We start from the raw sequence: 23,097 nt of genomic DNA on the forward strand, positions 1-23,097 counted from the left end.
CATGTCTAATCAGATTAAAACGTTTGGTTAACTTTTAGAACTCGACTGCTTTGACAAATTATGACCAAAACACTAAGAAGCACATCAAGTTTAGTTGTGTGTGTGTTTACGTATAAAAGTTAGCAGAAAAACATGATTTCATAAACCCTAACCATGCTGGCACTGCTTTCTCCTGACTCTCCATTTGGCTGGATATGGATGCCTGAGAAAGAGAAAGTCTCCAAGTTCCCAGCGGGAACACAGAGGCTGACATGGATTATTCCCAACTACAGGAGAACCTCTGAAAACAGCTGGCTTTCTTTACTTACTACTTACAGTAACACACAGTAAACCAAAGCCCTCTGTATTACGCAGAGTTAAGTCTAATAACTACACCCGTAAGGATCAAGTAGCGTAAATTTGTTTTGCCATTATCTATATAGACTCGTGAGTGTGTGAAGGACTCTTATTTTGTTGTACACGTCGACAGGGACCAGGGCAGGAATCGTGTGACTTTTCCTACAGTGGGGCGTCTCTAGTGGGACAGGCCCGAGCAAGTTTCCAGAACACAGTGGGCTGACCGGATAAGAGGCCCTTTGTTTTCATGGCGCTGGTGAAAGCGAGAAAAAGGCCCCCACCCTGACACGAAGCCCACTCGACAACAATATGTCCCTGAGTTTCCAGTTTTATTAACCCTGTGAGAGCTCGCACTGAGCTCTCTCGCTGCCGCCAACTAACTCTTATGTAATTATCTTTGCTTTAAATCATATATTTCTGCCCGTGTTGCCAAAAAAAGAGAAGAAAACACTGAAACAACCAAATGAATAAGTGAAGGAAATCTTAAAAAAACTAATCAAAGCAAACAAATGAAAGATTTACAGTAAGAAGAAAAGCAGCAAAGGGCCAGAAATGTTTGAAATAACTTTTTCCGGCCCGGGACAAAAGATTATAGTGAGAAGAGAGACAGGAAGACTGGATTTCCCAACCCCCACTGGTTCATTCCCTGAGCGACAGGCTTCGCCCTTCCAGAGCAAAACACCATCATGGAAACCTGAGCTAGCTTTACCGTTGCCTCCGCCAGTGGTGTCTGGTGTCAGCCAAAATACTCCCAATGAAAACAATCAGGAGCGGTTCATTCACCTCTATCCCAGAGATATGATAAGTGCTAAATACACGACCCACATATGTGTTCACATATGAGATAAGAGAGACAAGACAGCCAACTTTAAACCGAAAATAAGCATCAATCTACTCATAGTCTTACTTGTGATTCTTTATGTGCTATTATCCAAAATCAAATCTGTTTTATTTCCTACTTTCTAACTGAAAAACAGCAGCAGAATATCCTGTGAAGTGCAGAATGAAGATTGTAATCTATTCAAACCTGCTCAACTCAAATGAATATTGTTATGTTGCGATATCAAACTGTTGTTGGTAGTCGCTGTTGGGTCTTAATTTGCAGGACAAATTGAATCGGTCTTAAATGAGCCTCAGCTGTTCTGCCTAGCACCAGTGTGCATATTCACTGCTGAATAGCACGTCTTGTGTCCCATGTCTGAACACGGCTCTTCCAAACAGGGCTGGTATGTTAGGAATGATCCACAGCTCTGCCATGAGGGCACGGCCAGGCATTACAAACAGCCCATGTGCTCGACTCTGAGGGTTGGAATGACAAGAATCACAGGCCTTTGTATTCCGCACATACAAGAACTTCTGCCTGTATGGGCCTTGTTTCAACCGAGTAAGTGCTTTTTTTTTTTTTAAACGACTGCCAACCAGATCAGCAAATGTGTGACTAAAGTGGCTTGCATACTTGTGGAAAATTAGCTACAGCTTTCAGATTTCCACTCTGGTGAAGAAGACACAAGATGTGAATGCCTGTCAGCATGTCAGATGTGCCTATAAAGAGATGGGATATTAATTGGTTCCACTTACAACTGTACGGCAAACAGCCGGCTCATCTTGGCCCCATGCTCACTGTTGCAGTCGATGTCGTCGTCCGTTTGGTCCCCGCTGTGTTTCCTCTTGCTGGGGCTGATGGGAGGAGGACCCGTCCTGTGACTGCTGACTGCAGAGGTCAGTGACATGGCCTGCATTCTGGACTCCCCTCTAAGAGCAGCTTCACCTACACAAAACACAAGAGAGATTCAATAACATAAAACCATATGAAGTTACATTCATAATTTAGCATGTGTTCTGAAGAGATTCATTTACTGAAAAGGTCCATTTCACCAACGACAAATATATTATGTCTATACCGTCCAATTCATGTGCTAAATTTCCAGCAAACTTGTTATGGCTGATACCACTATCTCAGGCAGCATATCACTTGATCAGAACATTATATTATATCCTTGGCAAAACCTTTGATGTTGGTTTGTAGATCATCAGATGAGACGCTTCTTCAGCACAAAATAGCAGAATTATCATAGTAGAGTCAATTCTCTCAATAATCCTCCATTTCATGTCCTTCCTTTATTGAGAATGCCGGAGTAGTATTGGACAGACAAGTGACTAATGCAGTACATTGTAAAAATGTCAAATGTGCGATTGTTGTATCTAAATACAGACTGAAACATCTCTCATCACATTCAGTAGTTCGTGCCACGTCATTGTGCTGGTGCACTAATGCAGATGAGATAGCATTTCCTTGTTTAACATTTCAAGTGTCTTGTTGATACAACTCTAAACTTCATTTACACCGTTAATATTGTCCAAGTGTTCATTACATCAGCAGGGATTTTAAAAGTGATCGACAGATAAAGACGTACTGCAAAACTATCAGAAATATGCTTCACATAACATCATTGAAATGCTGTTCTGTAAGATTTCTCCAGTCCCTGGTACATTTACAGGCACTGTGTGTAGGAGTGAAGGCGGAAAATTACAACAGGCATGCTCTCGCCAATGGGACTTTTCCATGAGGTTAACTAAGCCTGAGAAACTTTATTTTTATAACATCATTTTTTCAACCAGACCTGGATGTCACTGCACTCCGCTCAAGTAATTATTTACAGGGTAAAATGATAAATGGAAATAGTACAAAACACAGCCACACCAGGTGTCTGCTCCTACACTGAACCCTTCTAAATAAATCATGCATACATTCACACAAAACATTCACTTGACTTCCTTATCAATTGAACAAATGATACTGCTTGGATATACGAGCTTGTGAGGTACTTCCCAAAACAAGCGGCCTATTTTCCTGACTGTCGTGTTTCGGCTCGTCTGTCCGTGCTCCATGGCAACGGTGATGACATCAGTGTTTTTGGCAGGGGGTGTTAATAGTGAAAAGGCTGTGCTGCTTCAGACAAGTCTGCAGTAAATGTCCACACAGTCCCTGACACATGATAGCTTATCGTTGTTTGTCTTCTGAAAGCCCCTTTAATTGCCAGTCAGATACCGGCTATTGTAAAGATACTGTCTATTAATTTATTACTTCTAAAGAACGATAAAGAAGTCTTTTAACATACGCCTAGTCTTTAACGCTGAATCGTGTCTTTTCTAAGCAAACAGATCTGCAAAAAGCTTTTCTGAAAAAGTCGTTATGCTGGTTGGAATGCTAAAACAAATGCAATGTTTTGAAAGCAAAACAAAGCCACAGGTTTTACACTTTTTTTAAAGGGAAAAATCAGCTCAAATTTCACCCCTTAACAAGAAAATAAACGAGAAGGAAGTAATCCAAACTGTATTGACAGAATTATTTTTTATAAACTTAGCCATATATCGATGTGTCTGAGATACAATAAGACCACCCAATGATAATTACTCTACTATAACAAGAGTTTTAAAATGTGCTGGTTATGTGCAACCTTAAAGGCCTGTGTAGATTTTTGGAGGATCTACTGACAGAAATGAAATATAATATACATAACTATGGGCCGCTAGTCTTCCCCACCATTTCAGCAGAACGCGCAGCCAGGACTGTGAGCCTGTGCTTACAAACAATAAACGTGAAAGGAAGGGCCACATTAAGCGAACATATTCCTAAAAAAGGCATAATGTATTCTATATGCAAATGTACACATGACAAACTCAACCAGAGGGTGGCGCTGCTAGAACGCAAATAAAAGCTGTCAACACAAGTCTCACACTCGCAGTGCAAACTCTGCCATGTGAAGATTGCTTATCATAGGTCAACCACTAGGATGAGCATTCATTTGAGGGCGAAGCATCCACAGGTCAGCGGCAATCGGACAGTTTCGTGATCAGATCAACTGAGTTGAATGCTTGAAGGGCACAGCAAACAACAGCACTCATCACTAGGGTGATTGCTAAAGATATGCCTCCAATCAGCTGATACTGTAAGTGCAATCATTCAGACTGATCGCAATATGTTCTGTCATTTGGTTATGTTTATTATATTAATATGTTTCAGCACATCATCCTAAAATGACTATATGGCTTGAGATGTAAGATAGCTTATTCCCTAATGAATTAAACAATTTGTCATCATACAGATGGAAAGCGTGGATGGTCTCTCTCTCTCTCCCTCTGTTTATGTGTGTGTAGCCTATATATGCGCGCAGTCTATAAATGTGCATGCGTTGGAGGGATGCGATTTCTGAAATAATTCCCAGCGAATATTGAATATAATTTTTTCTTTAATTGCCTACCTGGTAGTAGGGCTGCCCCCGAATAGTCGACTAAACGTTAGTCGATGTGAAGGAGGCTTTATCAAATACATTATCATTGGTCGGTTAGTCGCGAAAATAAAAAATTCTCATGTGACTTCACGCAGTCAGTATGCACGTAAACTTCACGGCGCTGCGCAGCTTGGTCAGTGTATGACATCAATAGAAAAAGCAAGACCAACGTGAACAGTGCCTACGTTTATAAATATGAAAAGACGCCATTTGGTGCTGCGCCATTATGACAGCCTGACTACAAAAGCACTGAAGATTCGACTCGCAGAAGAAATTGACAAGATATGGGAATAGACAGGCAGAAAGTTTATCTACACAAGCTACGCAATATAGGAATCATTACAGCATTAGTACTACAGTGTACAGAGGACGGTAAGCCCGCACCAAAAAAGAAACATCAGGCCGAGATATCCATGCTGATGGCCATTTATGAGGCGGAGCATGCAATGAGAAGAATGAAATAAAGATGTACACAGTGGATAAAACAATGGTTGATTCGGGACCGTTGACATGGTGGCAAAAAAATAAAGATATCGAAAGCTTGCTAAATCAGCTAAGCGCCTGCACTGTATCCCCTCCTCCACATCCACACCATCAGATTACAAGCTTTTCTTATTTCTTTATTAAGGACTACTAGTCAACTAGGAAAATTCGACGGGGGCAGCCCTACTTGATAGTACCAGAGCAATCTCTGACAAATGTTAGTCTAGAGCCCTGGATCCTGTCCTTGAAATCTGAACTCAAACGCTCAGAAGACACCTTTTACTGCCAAGAGGCACCAAAGAAGTGTGTAACAGGCTGCAACGTAAAGAAACACAAACTTCAATTTCACTGTGGTGCAATCCTATATTGTCTCTATTTATAAAATTGCAAACATAACCACAAAGACTATGAGAAAATTTGAAGAAAGTTCAAAGTCTCTTCATCAGACTGGTTAAGAATTCCTTAAATGCCATGACCATTAAAACGTAATGAGATCACACAATAAAAAAGCTTAAACTGAGGTACAGGACAAAAGGCAAGAATAAAAAAGGTTGTTACAACAAACACAGATCTCCATATCCAAACACTAAGTTTCTTGAGGAGGTTAGATTTAGCCCAACAGAATTGGTTGGACCCCTCTTGCTTGTACTTTAGGTAATGAAAATGTAACGCAAGACTGACAAAATTTAGAGAAAGAAACCGTTCTATTTGAACGTAATGATGATGTCTCTATATCACTGCAGAGCTTCGAAGCGTGTAACAACATGTAGATGCCTTTCACATGCAAAGCCCTGAAGACAAGACATCAGGAGAAAGAAGCGTCTTTAACACACCTGTTGAATTTCACACTTCAGTGTATCTGCTTTCTGTGAATTCCAAACCATGCAAAACCTAAGAGCAACTTTTGTTAGGAACTGCAGGAGCCATAAAAGACTGCGTTAAGAGGGGATGTAGCCAATGTTTGATCTATTGAAAGACGGTCATTACGAGCACAACTGATCAAAGTCTGGCCCTACTACTAGAGACTTCAAACGTCAAGACAGAATGAGATTGTATTACAGATGTGTGTCAACCCCCTTTCCTTCTTCACACAGTGACCGGGAGCTTTAGAAAGCAAAACATATATATTTTCGTGAGTGTAGGCAGAATAAAAATGCTTCAAATGCACACAAAGTCAAAATCATTCTAGATCACAGTACAATCTCCTTGCTTTACAGTGTCCGAAATCTGACCTTCTCTGACTAGCAGACAACACGTAACCCATTCATAAAACTGCATCCTAGGCTTTCTTTAAAAGAGAAAGAGTTATTGAAGACACAGAAGCAACTGTTCAACAGGTATGGATTTAGCAGGGGGTTTTATCTTTCCATGGCCGGCAGCTCTTTATAGCCCGTTCAGAAGGGAAGTGACAGTCAGCATTTAACTCCGACTGCAGAGTCGGCTTTAATTTAAACCCTGATGGCTAACACACATCCACAGCAGCGCACAGCACGCCACCAATTCAAACTGTGCGAGCAAGCGAGGATAAAATCACCTTTTTCTTTATGAACATGACGGATACCTGGAATCATCACGTGGATAAATGCGAAGCGACACTTTGTTAATAATGTGTTTGATAACTTCCTCAGGTAGAGGTCAGGGGATCTTAAATCATGACACCCTATAAGAGATAAACCCAAATAACAATTATTACTTGACATTTGAAACGATCGGCTTTAGCTAACAACTGTATCTGCGTGACAGATGAACAGAAATGTAAGCATTCTCTTGATGGATTAGAAAAGCTACAGACAGCGTTGTCAATGGATAAACAAAGGCCATAGTGTCAAGAAGAATTATACAAAACCGCAAAAAATAAACATGAGCAACACAAGGCATCAAAATGACAATAGGATGTGATCTAGCTTTGGCATATTTTATGACTTTTCTCTAACAAACAGCAAAGTTCCCTGATAACACAAACATGACATCCTTGTTTTTAAACTTTGTAAACATGGTAAAAGAGTCCCTAAAATCTAACTTGGTGTGAAGAACAATGATCATAAAGATAAGTGACCTTCAAAATCCTGCATTCATACATGCATATAATTCCCGATAAAGCACAAGGCAAAGTTCAGCAAAGCTGTATCTGTAATCTGTAATCTGTGCGTCCACACGAGCACAGAAACAAAGTGATGCAGAAAGTGATCTATTTTAAGAGATGATGCTCTGCTTGCAGGAGCTGTAATAGATTAGCCATGTGCTCAGGAAATTCTCTGGCACACATTAAAAATAGCAGAAGTGGTAGCCGTGCAACAGCGAGCAAAAATGGCTGTGATTATGTATTTCCATACACTGTCACCAGGTCATGTGACCAGCTGCCAGAGAGGAGAGCATTCCAGCATGTCAAAGGCAAGCAGCACTCCATTTGCCCAACATCCGCTCAGAGCAACAAGACTGTCACAACAGAGGCCTATGTAGAGATATGCCAGTCATGTCAACCATCCGGCCACACGTTGTTGCTGGAGTTTTTTTTCCATTGAAAGATTGGGAGAGTTATCTGGAAACAAGGAAGAGTCACGGGCAAGGAAGGTGTGACATGCACAATTTCTCAACTTCACAGTGTGACCACTTGTTTAATACTTTAAACATGATTGCTAATGGAGTCAGTGTCCACTTAAGTGAAGTTTTTGTGTGAATTTCTCAAGTCTTTGTAAGAGTTGTAATAATTTGCCAGATAACAAACTGGATGCACCATACAGATAAAAATTGCACTTAAAATTAAATTAAAATTACATGCAGTAAAAATAAATAAATGTTGAAAGTCTGAAAAGAGAGTCATTAACAGCAGAGCATGCATTCATGTCAGGTTTCTTGACATATGTTGGCCAACAACAGGAGGCTGGTACAGCCTGGCGCAGGATCACCCCCACTGCCCCCAGCAACACAGACACATTTTTAACAAGAAACATTCTTCCTAAATCATCCACAATAATTTACCAAAATGATCTTAAACTTAATGCTTAATAGTGACAAAACCTCTAGAAGCATGACTGTGCGGTTTATGTCCTAACTGCCTTCAACAACAGTAGTGGTGCGGAATGTTGTAAACTCTGTGGATTACTGAACCAGAGGAATCTGCATGCTACACATTTTTCACGAGGTGAGCCCCTCACAGCGCATGCGCAACCAGCAGAGCTCGAGCTGCTTCAAATGCATTAAGGCATTTTTTTATAGGCTTCAAACTTAAAAATATATATTAACCAAACCCAAAAGACACAAAATGATTAAGTCAAAAACACATTCGTCAATTCTATACTACTGTAAAGTCCAGAACAACTTTATTGGTTAAAAACATTGACGTAAACAAACTCATCTCTACTGCAAGTTAATGTATTTGCACGTATCAGACGAAAAAGTACGTTTTTAAAGACATGGATATAAAATAAAATGTATTTTGTAACATACTAAAACACGGTGTGTGTAGCGTCTCAGTGACGTCACGACCGCCCGTTATTTTCTCTGATAAACACTGAACATAATCAAGCAAAAGTGTAAAGAAAAGAGTAAACGCTTCGCTTTACCTTCGTAGCACAGAATGCCAATGTTGTTGTTCATTTTGTCCAAGTACGGGTAGTTCAACAGGTCCATTTTGGTAAAAAGCATTTATGGACTTTTAATCGCAAAAAGACCCGCTTCTCTTTCTCTCGTCCGGAGCGCGTGAAAGGCCCAGCCTTTAACTTAACACAAAGCCAAAATAAGAAATTTAACACGATCTACTCGAGTACCTGACGAGTATAAAAACTCTAACGCGACTTTAAAGAAACTTTGAAAAGTTTAAGCGATTGCAAAGTTGTATTTATGGACAAAGGGGTCGCGCCAGTTCTCCTCACAGCCCGCTGTAAGTCGACTGCACTGACACGGAGCTTGTGATTACTTTGGCTCTACTGCGCGCTCTCGAGATCCTCTATGCGCGCGCCTCCTCCGTGTACGTCATCGCCAAGTCACGCGAGACTTTCACCCTCCCTTAACTCACGGGACAGGGAGGGGTGTAGTGGGAGAAAAGCAAAGAAAAATACGAAAATATGTTCAAACAAGCAAAAAGAGAATTCTTGGCTTAATCGACAACGTTTTGTTTCTAGTTTCTATCCTTTTTTAGATATCCTTTATAAATAAACACAGTAACGTTTAATTTCATGCAGCTTTGCGTTTAATTACACCATAAACATCGGTTAAAAAAATCTTTAACATATTTCGTTTTTGCTATTTTTTAAAACCTATGTAAACAAACAATTGTTACTAGTAAGAATTCAGTTACTATTGTTATAAAAATGATTTTAAACAGTATTCATGCATCTTCAAACAAATGTTGAGACGCTTTTGTACAGCATTAGATCATAAAATGAACCATGAGAACAAAGAATAGATTTAGATTACAAAGTGTTTTGGTAATTTATTAAAGAAAAAAAAAATCTAATGACCTACTGTATATTTGTAATTTTTTAAACTATGCACTGATCTTTCTTTATTCCGTCGACAAAACAACCGATATCAGCACGTAAACCGCCACAATCCAAATACAAGTTACACTCTGACGCCCTCTAGTGGCCGATTGCTCTAAAATTAACAGAATTTGTTTAGGCCTGCACGTGCCTTTTCATTAGCCCTTATAGGATGATTCACAAGCTCTAAAAGAGAAAATGATCAGTGTGTATTCATTCGCCAAAAACATACATCAAGTAATTTCCTTCACAATAATCAGCTTAAAAGTGTTATAAAATTAGGATACTGTTTAGTAGATCGTAGATTTGTGAATCATGCAAAGTATTTCTGATAATTCAGGACACAAAGCAGGGTGCGATAGAAACGAAACCCATCTTTCTAAGTTCTGATACTACAAGACCTTTCCAATTGATGTCATATTTATATATTATATTTAAACCTGTTCCCCAGCACAACAGTCAAAATGTGCAACAGCCCTCTGAATCAGCTTAATTTGGGTGGAACAATCACAATCTCTTTCCTAAATTAACAGCTATTAAAAGGCTTATTAGTTATATTTCATACAGGCGAGTCTCCGTTTAAATTAGACAACAGTCCTGCAGGAAACGGTTTTATAGAATAAGCAGTTCATACAGAAACTCTTGGTAGTTAAGAGAGAAACTATTCTGTAAAATGTCCAAGAAAGACCAAACTGCATCTGGATCACAGTGTCAGTGTTTGTTTTGCAAGAATGACAGGACAAATTAACATTATCCCACTTAGTACACACCTACATGAATCACTAAATGGACATGAAATAATGAGTTGATAAAATTTCACACAAACAAATTTGTTTTTTTTTAAAGAAAAAGCATGGAATATTAAGAGAGACACGACACTAGCACAGTTATGTACAAAATCACACACGAGTCAAACATTTGCTCAGACAATGTAGAATATACAAATATGACTTTACTCAGACAAAATCAATATTTTTTTTCAATATTTAAGTCTATATTAAAAAAAAAAATGAATGTTTCATATGCATTACTTATCAATGGTTTACCCACCATCAGTAGACCGTTTTACTGATAATGTTGTGTGAATTTTTTTTATATTTCTGTAAAGATACAACAACATGCCTGATAATTATATATATATTATGATGTTATAAAATACTGACAAAATAAGCATTCTTTGCCAAATACGAATTGCCAAATGCTTGCCCTTAATCCTTCAGTAAATATTTTCCAGTATTACAGACTCATAAACAGACATTCATCACAGATAACCCCTACACTAGTGGTGATTTCTGTCCAAATCATTTTATGACCTATGAAGCAGGAACTAACTTTCAGTAGATCAGTAGTGTGGTAGCAAACTTGAATCTTTACGGCCGGTTAACCTTTAACAGACTTCGTTTTTCCTAACCTTAATTCATCTTAAAAAGCAGAATGCATTTATTCAAGACTGTGCTATTCATTTCTATTGACCTCTCTCATCTGGGCGATCACAGCGTCCTCTCTTATCACCTCTCAATGGCTGCAGGGATTAAATGTCTTTTCCCCTCGCTCTCCAGCCCTTTCTAACTATACTTCACAAGTCTTTTCCTCAGACTCCGTCAATACCGCAAGAAAATGATTATTTTCAGAGAGATTTAAGGAGGCATGGTACCATATTTCACACTCCCGACATAAGGGCCTTTCCGAAGCGGAACAGAGACACCATTTAGAACCAAGCATGCTGAGATATTTGAGCCACATAAACAGCAAAAACGGTTAATTGAGAAAGATGTCGTTTATGAAAAGAGATGAAAATCCATCAGAAATTTCAGTCAGAAAATAATCCATTTGTTTTAGTAATGATAATGACGTTTTAAGATGATTTATTTGATTAAGGTGCCAATTTGATCCTATTCCTGCAGTTTGACGAGTGTGTAAGCAGCACAAAGGTCATTGGTTCAACTCCCATGCTGACCAAAAAAATGTAAAGCTTAAATATACTGCGTTGCTTTGGATAAAAGCATCCATCAAATGCATAAAAGTAAATTTGGTTTAATGAAATGGCGATTTTTGGGCACCTGATCAAAATGTTCCTCACTGCTAGCTGTTGAAGCTCTTCTGGGATGTGCAGACGTTTATTGAGGTAATAAACACAGTGTTGTCATGTCACACCTAGACTCTGGAATCGACTCCTCATTCCTAATAACACGAAAGACAAAGAATCAATTCTGTATGGGACCGACTCCGAGCACTAGGTAAACAGGCCGTAAAAAGGTGTTTTCTGAGGAAAAGGTTACCAGGGTTGCTATGGTTGGTTACCAAGGTGCTTTGGGTGGCTGCCGGTTGCTAGGGTGTTTCAAATGGCTGCATGATTGTTATTCAGTGACCCTGGTCTCTAGTTTTTTACCGGGTCCTTGAATGTTTGTAAACCGTGCAGAGAAATGACACTGCATGCGTGATACTTCAGCCTTTTTGTTTTATAAAAATGTTCTACCTATTGTTCTCTGTAGTTCACTTTATGTTTCCCCCGTAACAAACACAGACGCTGCACTGACTGCCGAATTGTACATCAATGCCGCTGCTATATTAAGGAGACCAAGACTGATCTATAAACACATACAAGCAAGCAGAGAATTAAATTTTAGCAACTAGACAAAACCTTTTGAGATTACGCATTTATACACTTTGTCAGTTTAGGGCTTCCGTCAGAAACAACATGATGAATTCGTGGTAAGAGGGCCAGTGGTGTATACAGATAGAGAAAACTTATTCAAAGATAATAAAAACATAACGCTTCATCATGTAAGGACTTTATACACCCCTGAAGATGTAGTTTAGGTTTAAAGAGTACCAAAAACTATACTGAAGTAAAGTACAGATACCTTGCAGCGAAAATTACTCCATTACAAGTGACCAATTCCAAAACGGCTTCAGGGCAATTCCATGAATATGTCAACCTTAATGTTTTTATTATGATAACAGCACAGATTTTAACATTTGGTGGTTCAAATACCCATGTATGATCTCTCTTCAAATTTGTAAAGCATATGTTTTATTTTTAACGCATGATATTTCATAGTCAGTTAAGTGCCATTTTCAAGCTTGTCACATCCATAACGCTACATATTCCTCATAAATGGACACATGAAAATTAATATAAAGTAACTATTTTATGTTCTATAAAGACGCATCCCTTCATCATTCATTGGGTTTAATTGCTTCAGGATTGTGAATTTTGTTTTACAGAAATCCTACAAAGTTAATTGTCTACCAAAAAACGCATTCTTTTTTTGTCACATCCATAACACATGTTTATGTCCGTTTTTTCATTTTTTTTCACAGGCTGACTATTTTTATATTTAGATTATCAACAAGGGTTCAGTAAAATATAAACAGATGGTTCAATAAAATCGTGACAAATTAATTCTTTGAGCATTTTTATGTCACGTCCATAACGCAAAATGTCACGTCCATAACGCTGGAATTGCCCTTCATTAAAAGTCTTAGAGAATCTGATTTTAACAGTAATTGAGTATTTTACTCGTACTGAATGTAGGCTCAAAGCAGCACTAGTCCTCAACACTAAAGAGACAAGTCAGTGGAAAAACAAGAAACAGTTGATTCGTGAGGAGAGCAATCGCATTTATTTTCTTAAATCATAATAAGACTGAACACCTCAAAATTGATATAAATAATGGTCAACACCATAACCTACGTCTATTTCAAACACCCAATTCATAAGTAAACCAAACTCCTTCAAAAAGGACTCTTCAATATGACGGATAAATAAAATAATGTTAAGTCAAATTAATAAGTGAAAGCCTTTTGCACTGGACATGCTGGTTTTGGCCTCACGGTCAGCAACAATCACATATAAACCACCAGCAATTGACATACTTGATACTGCCCTCGTATTCACAAAAGAAAGCCATGTTGATCAGTTTTAGTAAATTAGGGCAAAATCCACAAGATTAAAGTACCTTTAATGCCCTGTGAATGATAATATGTATTATTCTGCAGCAAAAATAAACTGCTGCAAAAAAGATAGGTGCCACGCAGAATGTAATGTGTAATTGCATTAGTCATTACAAATGTAGTGGAGTAAAGACAAGAGTACATCTACTTGTTAAAAAATGTAGTCAAGTGGAGAGTAAAAGTTGCAAATATCTTTAAAGAGTAAATAACATGACATCATAAAAATGACATTTCATGCAGTGTGTTATGTTGCCATGTTTGAAAGTAAGCAGTCTGCCAAATTCTAAATCTGTAGGTGAATGAATAACAAAGTTATTGGCTTGGAAAAAGGGAGTCGACTCTGCGTGATACAAAGGAGTCGCCCCTAGACCGATTCAGGAATGAGACAGATATGGTCCCAGTCTTCTTTTTGGTAGGACTGCCCGCTAAAACTTCACTTCCAAAACACTATCACTCGTGAGCCTCATTCATGGTGGACCAATCACAGTAGACTAGACCATCAGACCAATCATATCCGAACAGGCTAGCGGAAAGGAGGGGATTTGACAGATGAATCACAGAACTAATCATTTGAGAGTCAGTCAGGAAGTAAGGTAAGAATAACTGCCTATTATAATGAAATAGTGTTTTTACACATTCTGTGTACCTGAACTTGTTGTTGGACCAAACCAAAGTATGACCTTAAAAATCACTAGTTATGTACTCTTTAATGCTCAGTACAACTACCAAGTATACTAAAAAGATACTTAAGTAAAGTAACTAATTACATTTACTCCAATATTTTACACCACTGAATAGTTATATATATTAGATTGCATTTCTCTCAATAGATCACCCCCCCCCCAAAGAAAAGGCACCCTGGACCTTTAAATGGCCCATCATGATTCATCCGAACACAATTGATCTGTGATTTTCTCATAACGCGGCTTTGGCTAAATGTGATTCATGTTAACTCCAGAGGTGTTATGGTCAAACCACTCCCTCAAATCTTTCCTCTTTGAACTTTATTAAGTATATCATAATCAGATTTGTTGAGACGTAATGACGGCATTTGCAGCCTATCTGTCTGTAGCATCAGATTAAAGTTTGAAGATGTTAAATTGCATAATCTGCTTTAAGATTATCAAATTGATTCATGAAGCCATTTTTATGACATTGATCTGATCCGATAAAACTTTAATTATAACCAAAGGCTATAATCTGAGTTCATGAAAGAGGTGATGTAATCAGATATTAACTCGGATCAATGCAGGTAAATGTCATACAGAAGTAAAATCTTTTCTATATAGATTTTCCATTCCTGATACAGACAACGTATAACAATTGAACCTGGACATATAAAAACACACTCATTTGAGTTATGGTTATTATTTAGGGCTCAATTTTCACAATATGGCACTTTATCCAAAGTGCCATGCATAGAGGAACCAAACTGGACTAGTGGATCATATCATACTAGGACTGAAACGAGGTAAAAACTGGGTCTTAAATTGATGCGTCAGGACATATTTGTTGGCTCGTACCATGGAGGATTAAAATGTTGTTCGTAAGCACGAGGCCTGACAGGTGATAGTTTCCACAGGTGAGACAAGCACATTTGACATTGCTGTTACTATGGGGTACTGTATTGTTCATCTTGTTTTGGAAAAGAAACAGGATCTCACTGCTGTTGGGGAGGGCTGTCAGATATCACTCTAGCAGAGGAAACGGACCCACGGGACCGGTCCACCTCTGAGGACAGGAGTAAGCGTTTACAGTGACGATGTATGGCAGAAGCCTCCATACTTCTATAAAGATTTAGAGGCGTTGATCAGGAATAGAGATGTGAAGTCAAATTCCACAGATAATACAAAGTGCATAGTGTTTTATTACAAAGTGACATCGCCACCTACTGGCCTGACATACATAAAACAGCATTTTCAGACTGTTTGGCGAATCCATTTTTTATGTGAAACTTCAACAATATTATAAGATGTACAGTCAAAACAACCAACTAAGAAATATGTGATCCTGGATCACAAAACCAGTCTTAAGTAGCACAGGAACATTTTTAGGAAAAGCCAAAAATGTATTTATCGATTATTATTTTATGCCAAAATCATTAAGATTATAAGTAAAGATCATGTTCCATGAAGATATATGTACATTTCCTACCCTAATATATCAAAATGTTATGTTTGTGAGTGGATGGTCTGATACATTGGCTCTGATTAACAACTTTCATTTTTTTTATTTTTTGCACCTCAGATTCGAGTTTCAAACTGTTGTATCTCTGCCAGATATTGCCCTAACAAACAAAGCATTTATATTTCAGGTGATGTAAAAATCTCCATCTCGAAAAATGTCACATATGGCGAAAGGCATTACCATAAAAAGCCAGTTTGAAATCTCAGGACATTTTCAGACCTCATACTCACATCATCATCTTAACAGATCACTCTCCGGAAGGAAGAAAAGACACGGCAGCCCTGTAACCAAACCTACAGATTTTTTTGAATAAAAGTTTTAGATTGGAAGCAAAGCACTTTGTCTGACGCAAACCCAAACAGAATTGAACAGCAATCACACCGCACCCTGAAGTGTCCCGTTGACAGCATTTGCCTGGAGGTGCTTTCAGCAAAAATATGTTGACAGACACTTATGGCTTTAAGGACGACACCAAATTATAGATAAATCCCTGAGATGAACCCATTTCGATCGAATATTGCTCTTCCAGGAGTACAATGACCAAAAGCACATAGCCGAAACATGAAGAAATGTCCTAGGAGAAGGAATGTCAGAAATATTGCAGAATTCCAGAATTATCAATCTGAGAAATTACAAAGACATGCGGCGAGGGAATGTGGACGCTTTCTGAAGGCAAATATCATGTATGAAGCATGTATCTCAATGAAACCTGTCCCATGTGTGGATGACAAGATTTGTGCGTCATGGATTATATTCAGGATTCCAGACGTAAGAAGGGTGTGTAGAAAAAAGAGCCCTCTATAAGTAAGGACGCAACACTGACATCACTTCCTCAGAATCATAAAACATTAAGCCCTTACGTGTACAGACTGAGTAATACAATATAGAGTTAATCACCCTACGCCTACAACATCAAAACTGCATATAAATATGCAACATTTCATCATGAATACAGTTTCTGCAGTCACATCAAACCATTTAAATAAATATCAATAACAGCACCTGACCACTTATTCACTTATTGAACATGTACATCAAAAACAGTGTTGAAAAGAGTCTCTTTACCTAATAACCATTAACAAAAAAACTCCTTACGTATGATGATTGATAAGTTTCAGGTATGGTTTCGTAAAAAATAAATGTCAGTCTGACTTCAACAAACCTAAAGACAAGTGCAACAGCAATCTGACCTTCCAATCAGAAGTGGCGATAAATAAAAGTTACAGATCGCAAATAAAATGAACATAAATGTTTAGAAACAGAAATAGTGCACTTGACTAATAACACAACTCAATTTAAATTACCCACACAACTGAGTATGAAAAAGAGTCTGTGTCATCTATATGGTTTATCAGTGTGACCTATAGAGTCCAGTCAGTATGTTTCAGACGGTCAGTTTACAAAGACATTTTTATTTTAAATCGAGTTTCCTGCAGTTCTGCAATTCACACATGCATGCACACACACACACACACACACACAGCCATACTGCATTCCTGACAATTCATGTGCAGCACAGCTCCTTGTCTCCACGATCCAGTGAGACAGCTGTGTCGCAGACCTGTGACCTTTACCGCACTCAGGGCCTTTTCATTTCTCATCTGGCTTACACACTGGATATGAGTACTGGATGAGTACTGGATGTTTATGTGTTCTGGGATTCAGGGAATTAGGTGGGATTCAAACTGTGTTAAATCACATTACAGTACAGCAAGAATGTACAAAACAGTCTCTTCTTTTTACTACTTTTGACCATTATGTAAAAAAATCTTGCAACTTGTTTACACTCGACAAAACTCCAGCTGGTTTTCACTTTGGAAATATGTAAATAAATTTGTGCCAAAAGTAAAAATGAAGAAACATGCTAGAAATGAGGCAACATGCACATACATTTGTAAAAGGCTCTTTGGCCAGATGAAAACATTTCAAGGCCGATCATCATCCACGAGAAACTATGAATATTGTGAAGCTGGTATAAGACAAATCACCGGTTATACTATATCACGTATTTTAGCAAGCTTACGTTACATCCATAAATCACTTTATTATATATTATTGTTCAAGACTGGCAACAGTATTGTTGACTTTTCCACCTCAACACGATTAATTCAAGGAGTGATGTGTGTGTTCCTATGAGGCAAAACCTTGATATATACTTCAATACAAAGCTCTGCAAAATGCTTAAACACACAAACCCAAAAATCCCATTTTCGTTACACAAAATAGCAAGTAAAATGACAAGCAAGGATTTTGTAGGTAATACTCCAGTTAATAAACATGTTTGAACATCACAACATAATCCATGTTTGCAGGGTCACTAATAAATAAATCAAACAAGAGTCAGATGCTCGGTACACAATGTTGAAACTTCTCACGTAATACATTCTTAAATACACTCTTTTAGGTCTGATTTATTGTACACTAATTGCAAAGAATTTCTTTTCAACTCAAATGTGTTTAATTCCCCAAAAATACAATCCCAATTCATTTGTTTTTCTCTCAGTGTAAATCTAGATTGTGTACAATGGTAAAGACATGGTAAAAGTAGACATGGTAAAAGTAGAACAACAACCAACTTTTTAACCATTAATGTGATGACAGCAGGAGAAATAAATCTTTGGTGAAACGCATGGCTACTGGTTAACTAGTAATCTATTAAAAATATATCCGTGCACAATCTTTCAAACGTTTCAGAGCCAAGAACTTGTTGCTGAGGCTATTTTTAATAAAGATGAAAACAAGTAAGTTAAAGGAAGATTTTCCATCAGCCACCTCATGTCTCCAACCATCCCAGAAATAATAAGTACATAACAGCATATCTCTTAAAAGCATGCGTGTCTCTTGCCAACAAATTTCCCCATCATGAAGGGAGGTGACCTATAAACCTTCCCAGCAGGTCTCTGTAAGATTCTATTGGTAGGCATTCACTTACTGGTCCAAAAGAAAAGACCCACTCTAAATACAGCCGAAGAATTTCCTTCTATATGTGGGATTTCTTCATCTGTTTTATCATTAAAGTTAAAGAAGAGCGTCTCAACTTTGTAGACAAAGTAAACAAAATGTACTAAACTTCTGAAATTGATCAAGACAGCAGCTTAACTAATTGCGTGTGCCCTACTTTTGTAACCCCTGACCTCTGACCCCCTCAGGGTTGTGTGTGTGTGCTCCCAGTGACCTGTAGAGGCATCAAGCAGACGTGTTCTTACTCTGGATCATGTGTTTTTATAATTAGGAAATAACATTTTAACCAAATGTGTCATGTTTTATGCGATCGGTACAGCTTATAAGGCAGCTACTATACATGAATTTATACACAATTGTGTTGTTTCTCTGGGCTTTCAACTTTACTAAACGTGAGAGCCGTTAATAACCACACACAATGCAAGGGGACACAAACAATATGAATGAAGAGACGTTTTTGTTCCCTGGCCAGCATGCAAACACGTGGCCACTCGTAGGAGCTGCTGCACACATATAAAGCAGCTGAACAGGCCGGGCAAAGCACAAAGGGGAAGTGACAGGTTCATTGACATATAGATGAACTGCTCACTCTATTTAAACACAAGCCATATACTCTCAGACTCCAAAGAGACATGAAACTCTTAACAGGGAAATGGCGTTATATAACACACAAATCTGCAAAATACAGAAACCAGTAAAGGCGAAATACATTTTCTCAATGAGTATGAGGTCTGTTTTTACAAAAATGTATTTCAGGTAAGCATATGCACGTGCCATTACTAGCGTATTTGTCTTGGTTGCCAAGGATTTGCTATGCAGAGTTGTGTGTGGTTGTCAGTGCATTGTCATGAGGTTGCTAGGGTACCCTAGGCAGCCTATATCGAGTCCTTCCACCAAAAAGCTAGAAAGGTTTTTTTCACCCATCTTGCGCTGACATTCAATACATTTAAGGTCTTGTTCAAATCTCATTGCCTAAGAATAATCCACAATACATATACCTCACCAAGTACATATCTGACAGTTAAAAAAAATTTGTTTTGTCCAGGTGGAACACAAAAGATGACATTTTGAAGAATGTAGGACAGCAAACAGTTCTAGGACACTTTTGACCACCATTGTATTTTTTCCTAATATGGAAGTCAATGGGAGACCAAATGTGTCTAGTTATAAGTATTCTTCCAAATAGCCCTTTCTGTGTTCATCAGAACAAAGACACGATTTGGACCAACTCGAAGGCGAGTAAATGATGACAGACTTTTCATTTTTGGGTGAAGTATCCCTTTAAAGGCCGTTTAAAGGCTGTTTTTGCCGTTTATTTAATCACCCTCAGGCAATCCGAGATGTAGGTGACATTTTTTCTTGAGTAGAACCATAAAGAAGATTGTTGGTGTATCCGCAGCGCTCTCTGCTTCATAAAATTGGAGTATATGGGTTCCACCTTTCTTAGAGTTCCTAAAGCACATAATTCCAAAAAGCGACTCCTGGCAACATGTTGATGTTTCGTGAAGCGAATCGTTTGATTTTTTAAGACTGAACGCCATTTTTAATAATATTAGATATAATGTGCAACCTCTGCACAGAATCGCAATCTTCTTCTTGTAGTATTTGGTGGCGGATGGCATACCAGCCTCCGGTACGTTTAGCACCACCTGCAGAAAGGGAGTGTTGAGGCTGTACAGTATGGCTAATATTATAAAAAAATCGAAGTTCAAATTTATGAAAATATTGAGCAGGTCACTTTACGAAAGGTCAACATGTCGCCAGAGCCGCCTTTTGGAATTATGTGCTTTAGGAACTTCGGACCCCATATACTCCCATTATATGAAGCAGAGAGGGCCTTTAACTTGCACCCATTGACTTGCATTGGTTTTTTTGTCCATACAATGGAAATGAATGGGTACTGCCGTTGTTCAGTAACCATCATTCTCCGAAATATCTTAATTTGGGTTCTGCAGGAAAAAGAACGCCATACAGGTTTAAAATGACATGAGAGTGAATAATGATGACAGAATTGTCCTTTTTGGGTGAACTGTACCTTTAAACAATCAATAGCTTTTAGTTGACAATCCAACATAGTAGTTATTTCAGATATGTTTCTTCAATGTACATCATATAGAGAAAAATTGCAATATTATAATTATTATTATTGCATATATTGTGTATTTTTTCCCCTTTACTACAGTTACCACTGCCTGAATGTATGTAAAGATGCTTCGCACCAATGCAAAATTGTGAAACGCGCTTTTTAAATCAAACTGAATTGAATTTTATTGATTTCAAATGCTCAGACTTGTTGGATTGAGAAACGCTTGTTGCTTTAAGAGAGATTAAAGCGTAGACACTGTAACTGTGTGATGTTTCTCTAATGATGTTATAGGACCTTATGTAATTGGCCCTTTTTTGCCCTCAAGCAACCGAACACAAGCCATCACCTGACCGTCTGAAACAAAGACAACCCCACCTTCCATCTAATTGCACATTCCCCTTCACTGAATGGAAGACGTTCCTTTGCAGTAGCCTATGAACCAGTGGGTTTTGGTCAAATGTGTACCAGAGAGTGACTCAACGCCTCTCCCTTGAAGCGTTCTTGCAAGTGAGAACATTTCTAAACGTCTGGCAATACGCAGGAGGAGCTCGCAGGGCCCACACCATTGTGAAAACAGGTCAGACGCATTGTGCGAGAACAAAGGCACATACACAACCGCAACAGGAGTGACATCAGCCCTTCGCAAAACAAAAACACAGTAGGGGGGAGAAAGAAACGCTACACAACCCAAGCTTCAAGCTTCCTAAGACTATACGAGAATTTGCAGCTTTGATGCGATGACCCAATTTCCATACCTGACTATTACAGTTTGGAGTCACTATGAGATGGAAATGCATTATGGGAAAGTGCTTAAGAACACCAAACCCAGTCAGTTAAAGACAAGATTTAACCAGAATTATTTCCAAACCACTAAAACTCCTGACCAGATGCTTTCCTGCCATCAGGCCACTATTGAGGAGAACATTCAACATGTCGATGTTGCACAATGAATTTCAAGTGAACTAAATGCAATCTAAGCAGGATTTGTTCATACTTGATCTAGGAAGGAATTTCGGATTAAAAACACTGCAGAGCTCTCATGAAATGATTGTGCGCCTTTTGGCTGAAGCACAAAGGTGTGATGGAAACCGAGGAAAGATGGTTTAAATGACATCGTAAAGAATACAGGAGCCTCGTAAAATTATTTCATCTAAGCATAAGACCGAATGTTCTTGCTTGTGCCAAAGGGTTTTTGTGAATAGACGAGGCCATTATGTGAGGAAATTTGATATGTAAAATCATCAAACTCAATACAAACACAGACAAATGCCACAATCCTTATTTATTGAAAAACAGTAACTCTCTTCGTGGTATTCTGAAGGTCACGTCAGGATTCAGATTTTTGCTCACTTTGTTAAATGTCTCTTTCACGATATAATTATTTTCACGTCTTGTTTTGGAAGATACTGTAGGCATAATGTAATTGAATGTAATTTTTTTTTTTAGGCGTAATGTTTTGTATTAAACCATGCAACTGAAAGCACTTAAATAAGGACAACCACACCTGTGTTAATGTTGTCAAGCAGTGAAGGAAAGAATTTGGTGGGCCTTTTAAGAACCGAACAACACTATATCACCACCTGTGTGTTAAGCATGAAACAATGCCGTTCATTCATCCAGAAACACTTTGCATTTTACGTTTCAACAGCCTTGAACAAAGATGAAAATACATTTGCAACTGTGATTTTTTGTAACTAAATTATTAACCAAATATTGAATACAACTTGCATATATATAAAATATAATATAAATATATATATTTATATTATACACATAGATATACACATAGATATAGATATATATAAACATAGATATAGATATATTTGGAGATACTAACTAACAATAAAAACATGATAAAATCTATCTATCCATATAAATTTAACTTTTAAATATACTTTTGAACTTTTCTTCAAAAAAAGTCTAATGATTAAGTTACTATTGTGTCTAAGAAATTAAATAACAAAATAAATACAAAACATGTGTATTTTATGCATACAAATTAATAAAGACTTTAAAATGAGACTTAGTTTGCATGTTTATATAATAATGTTCTTGGCGCAAAAACCAAATTCTTTAAACTCACGTTTTTCATCATCTTGGTGCACTAAAGATGCTGCTCGTGACAACACATCCAAAGGCGTTTCCATTCTGGGCAAGATCCTGATCATGGAAAAACCACAGATTTTAAAATCAAAAACACAGGCTCGACTTATTGTCTTCATTTCTCTTTCATAAGTGTTGTGAGTGTAACTGTTGCCTTCTCACTACACGTCTGGTGAATCTGTTTTTTCGCTTATATCGTGTCATGTTTTCT

At 38.0% G+C, this 23,097-nt stretch overlaps 1 protein-coding gene across 2 annotated transcripts in view; it reads right to left on the bottom strand.

The window, feature by feature from the left end:
- vgll4b (vestigial-like family member 4b) overlaps window positions 1-23,097 on the bottom strand; it is a 31,248-nt gene that overhangs the window by 7,373 nt on the left and 778 nt on the right. Inside the window, exons 2-3 of one of the 2 annotated variants that reach the window (XM_056734744.1) lie at window positions 22,867-22,943; window positions 1,915-2,104 (exon numbers count right to left, since the gene is read on the bottom strand). In XM_056734744.1, coding sequence (XP_056590722.1) covers window positions 1,915-2,104; window positions 22,867-22,930 — 254 coding nt within the window. In that variant the 5' untranslated portion in view covers window positions 22,931-22,943. Of the gene's footprint in view, window positions 1-1,914; window positions 2,105-8,674; window positions 9,040-22,866; window positions 22,944-23,097 lie in introns of those variants that run through there. The other variant, XM_056734743.1, reaches the window with a different exon arrangement.

Source organism: Triplophysa dalaica, chromosome 21, assembly GCF_015846415.1.
Source record: "Triplophysa dalaica isolate WHDGS20190420 chromosome 21, ASM1584641v1, whole genome shotgun sequence".
Lineage (NCBI taxonomy): Eukaryota > Metazoa > Chordata > Actinopteri > Cypriniformes > Nemacheilidae > Triplophysa > Triplophysa dalaica.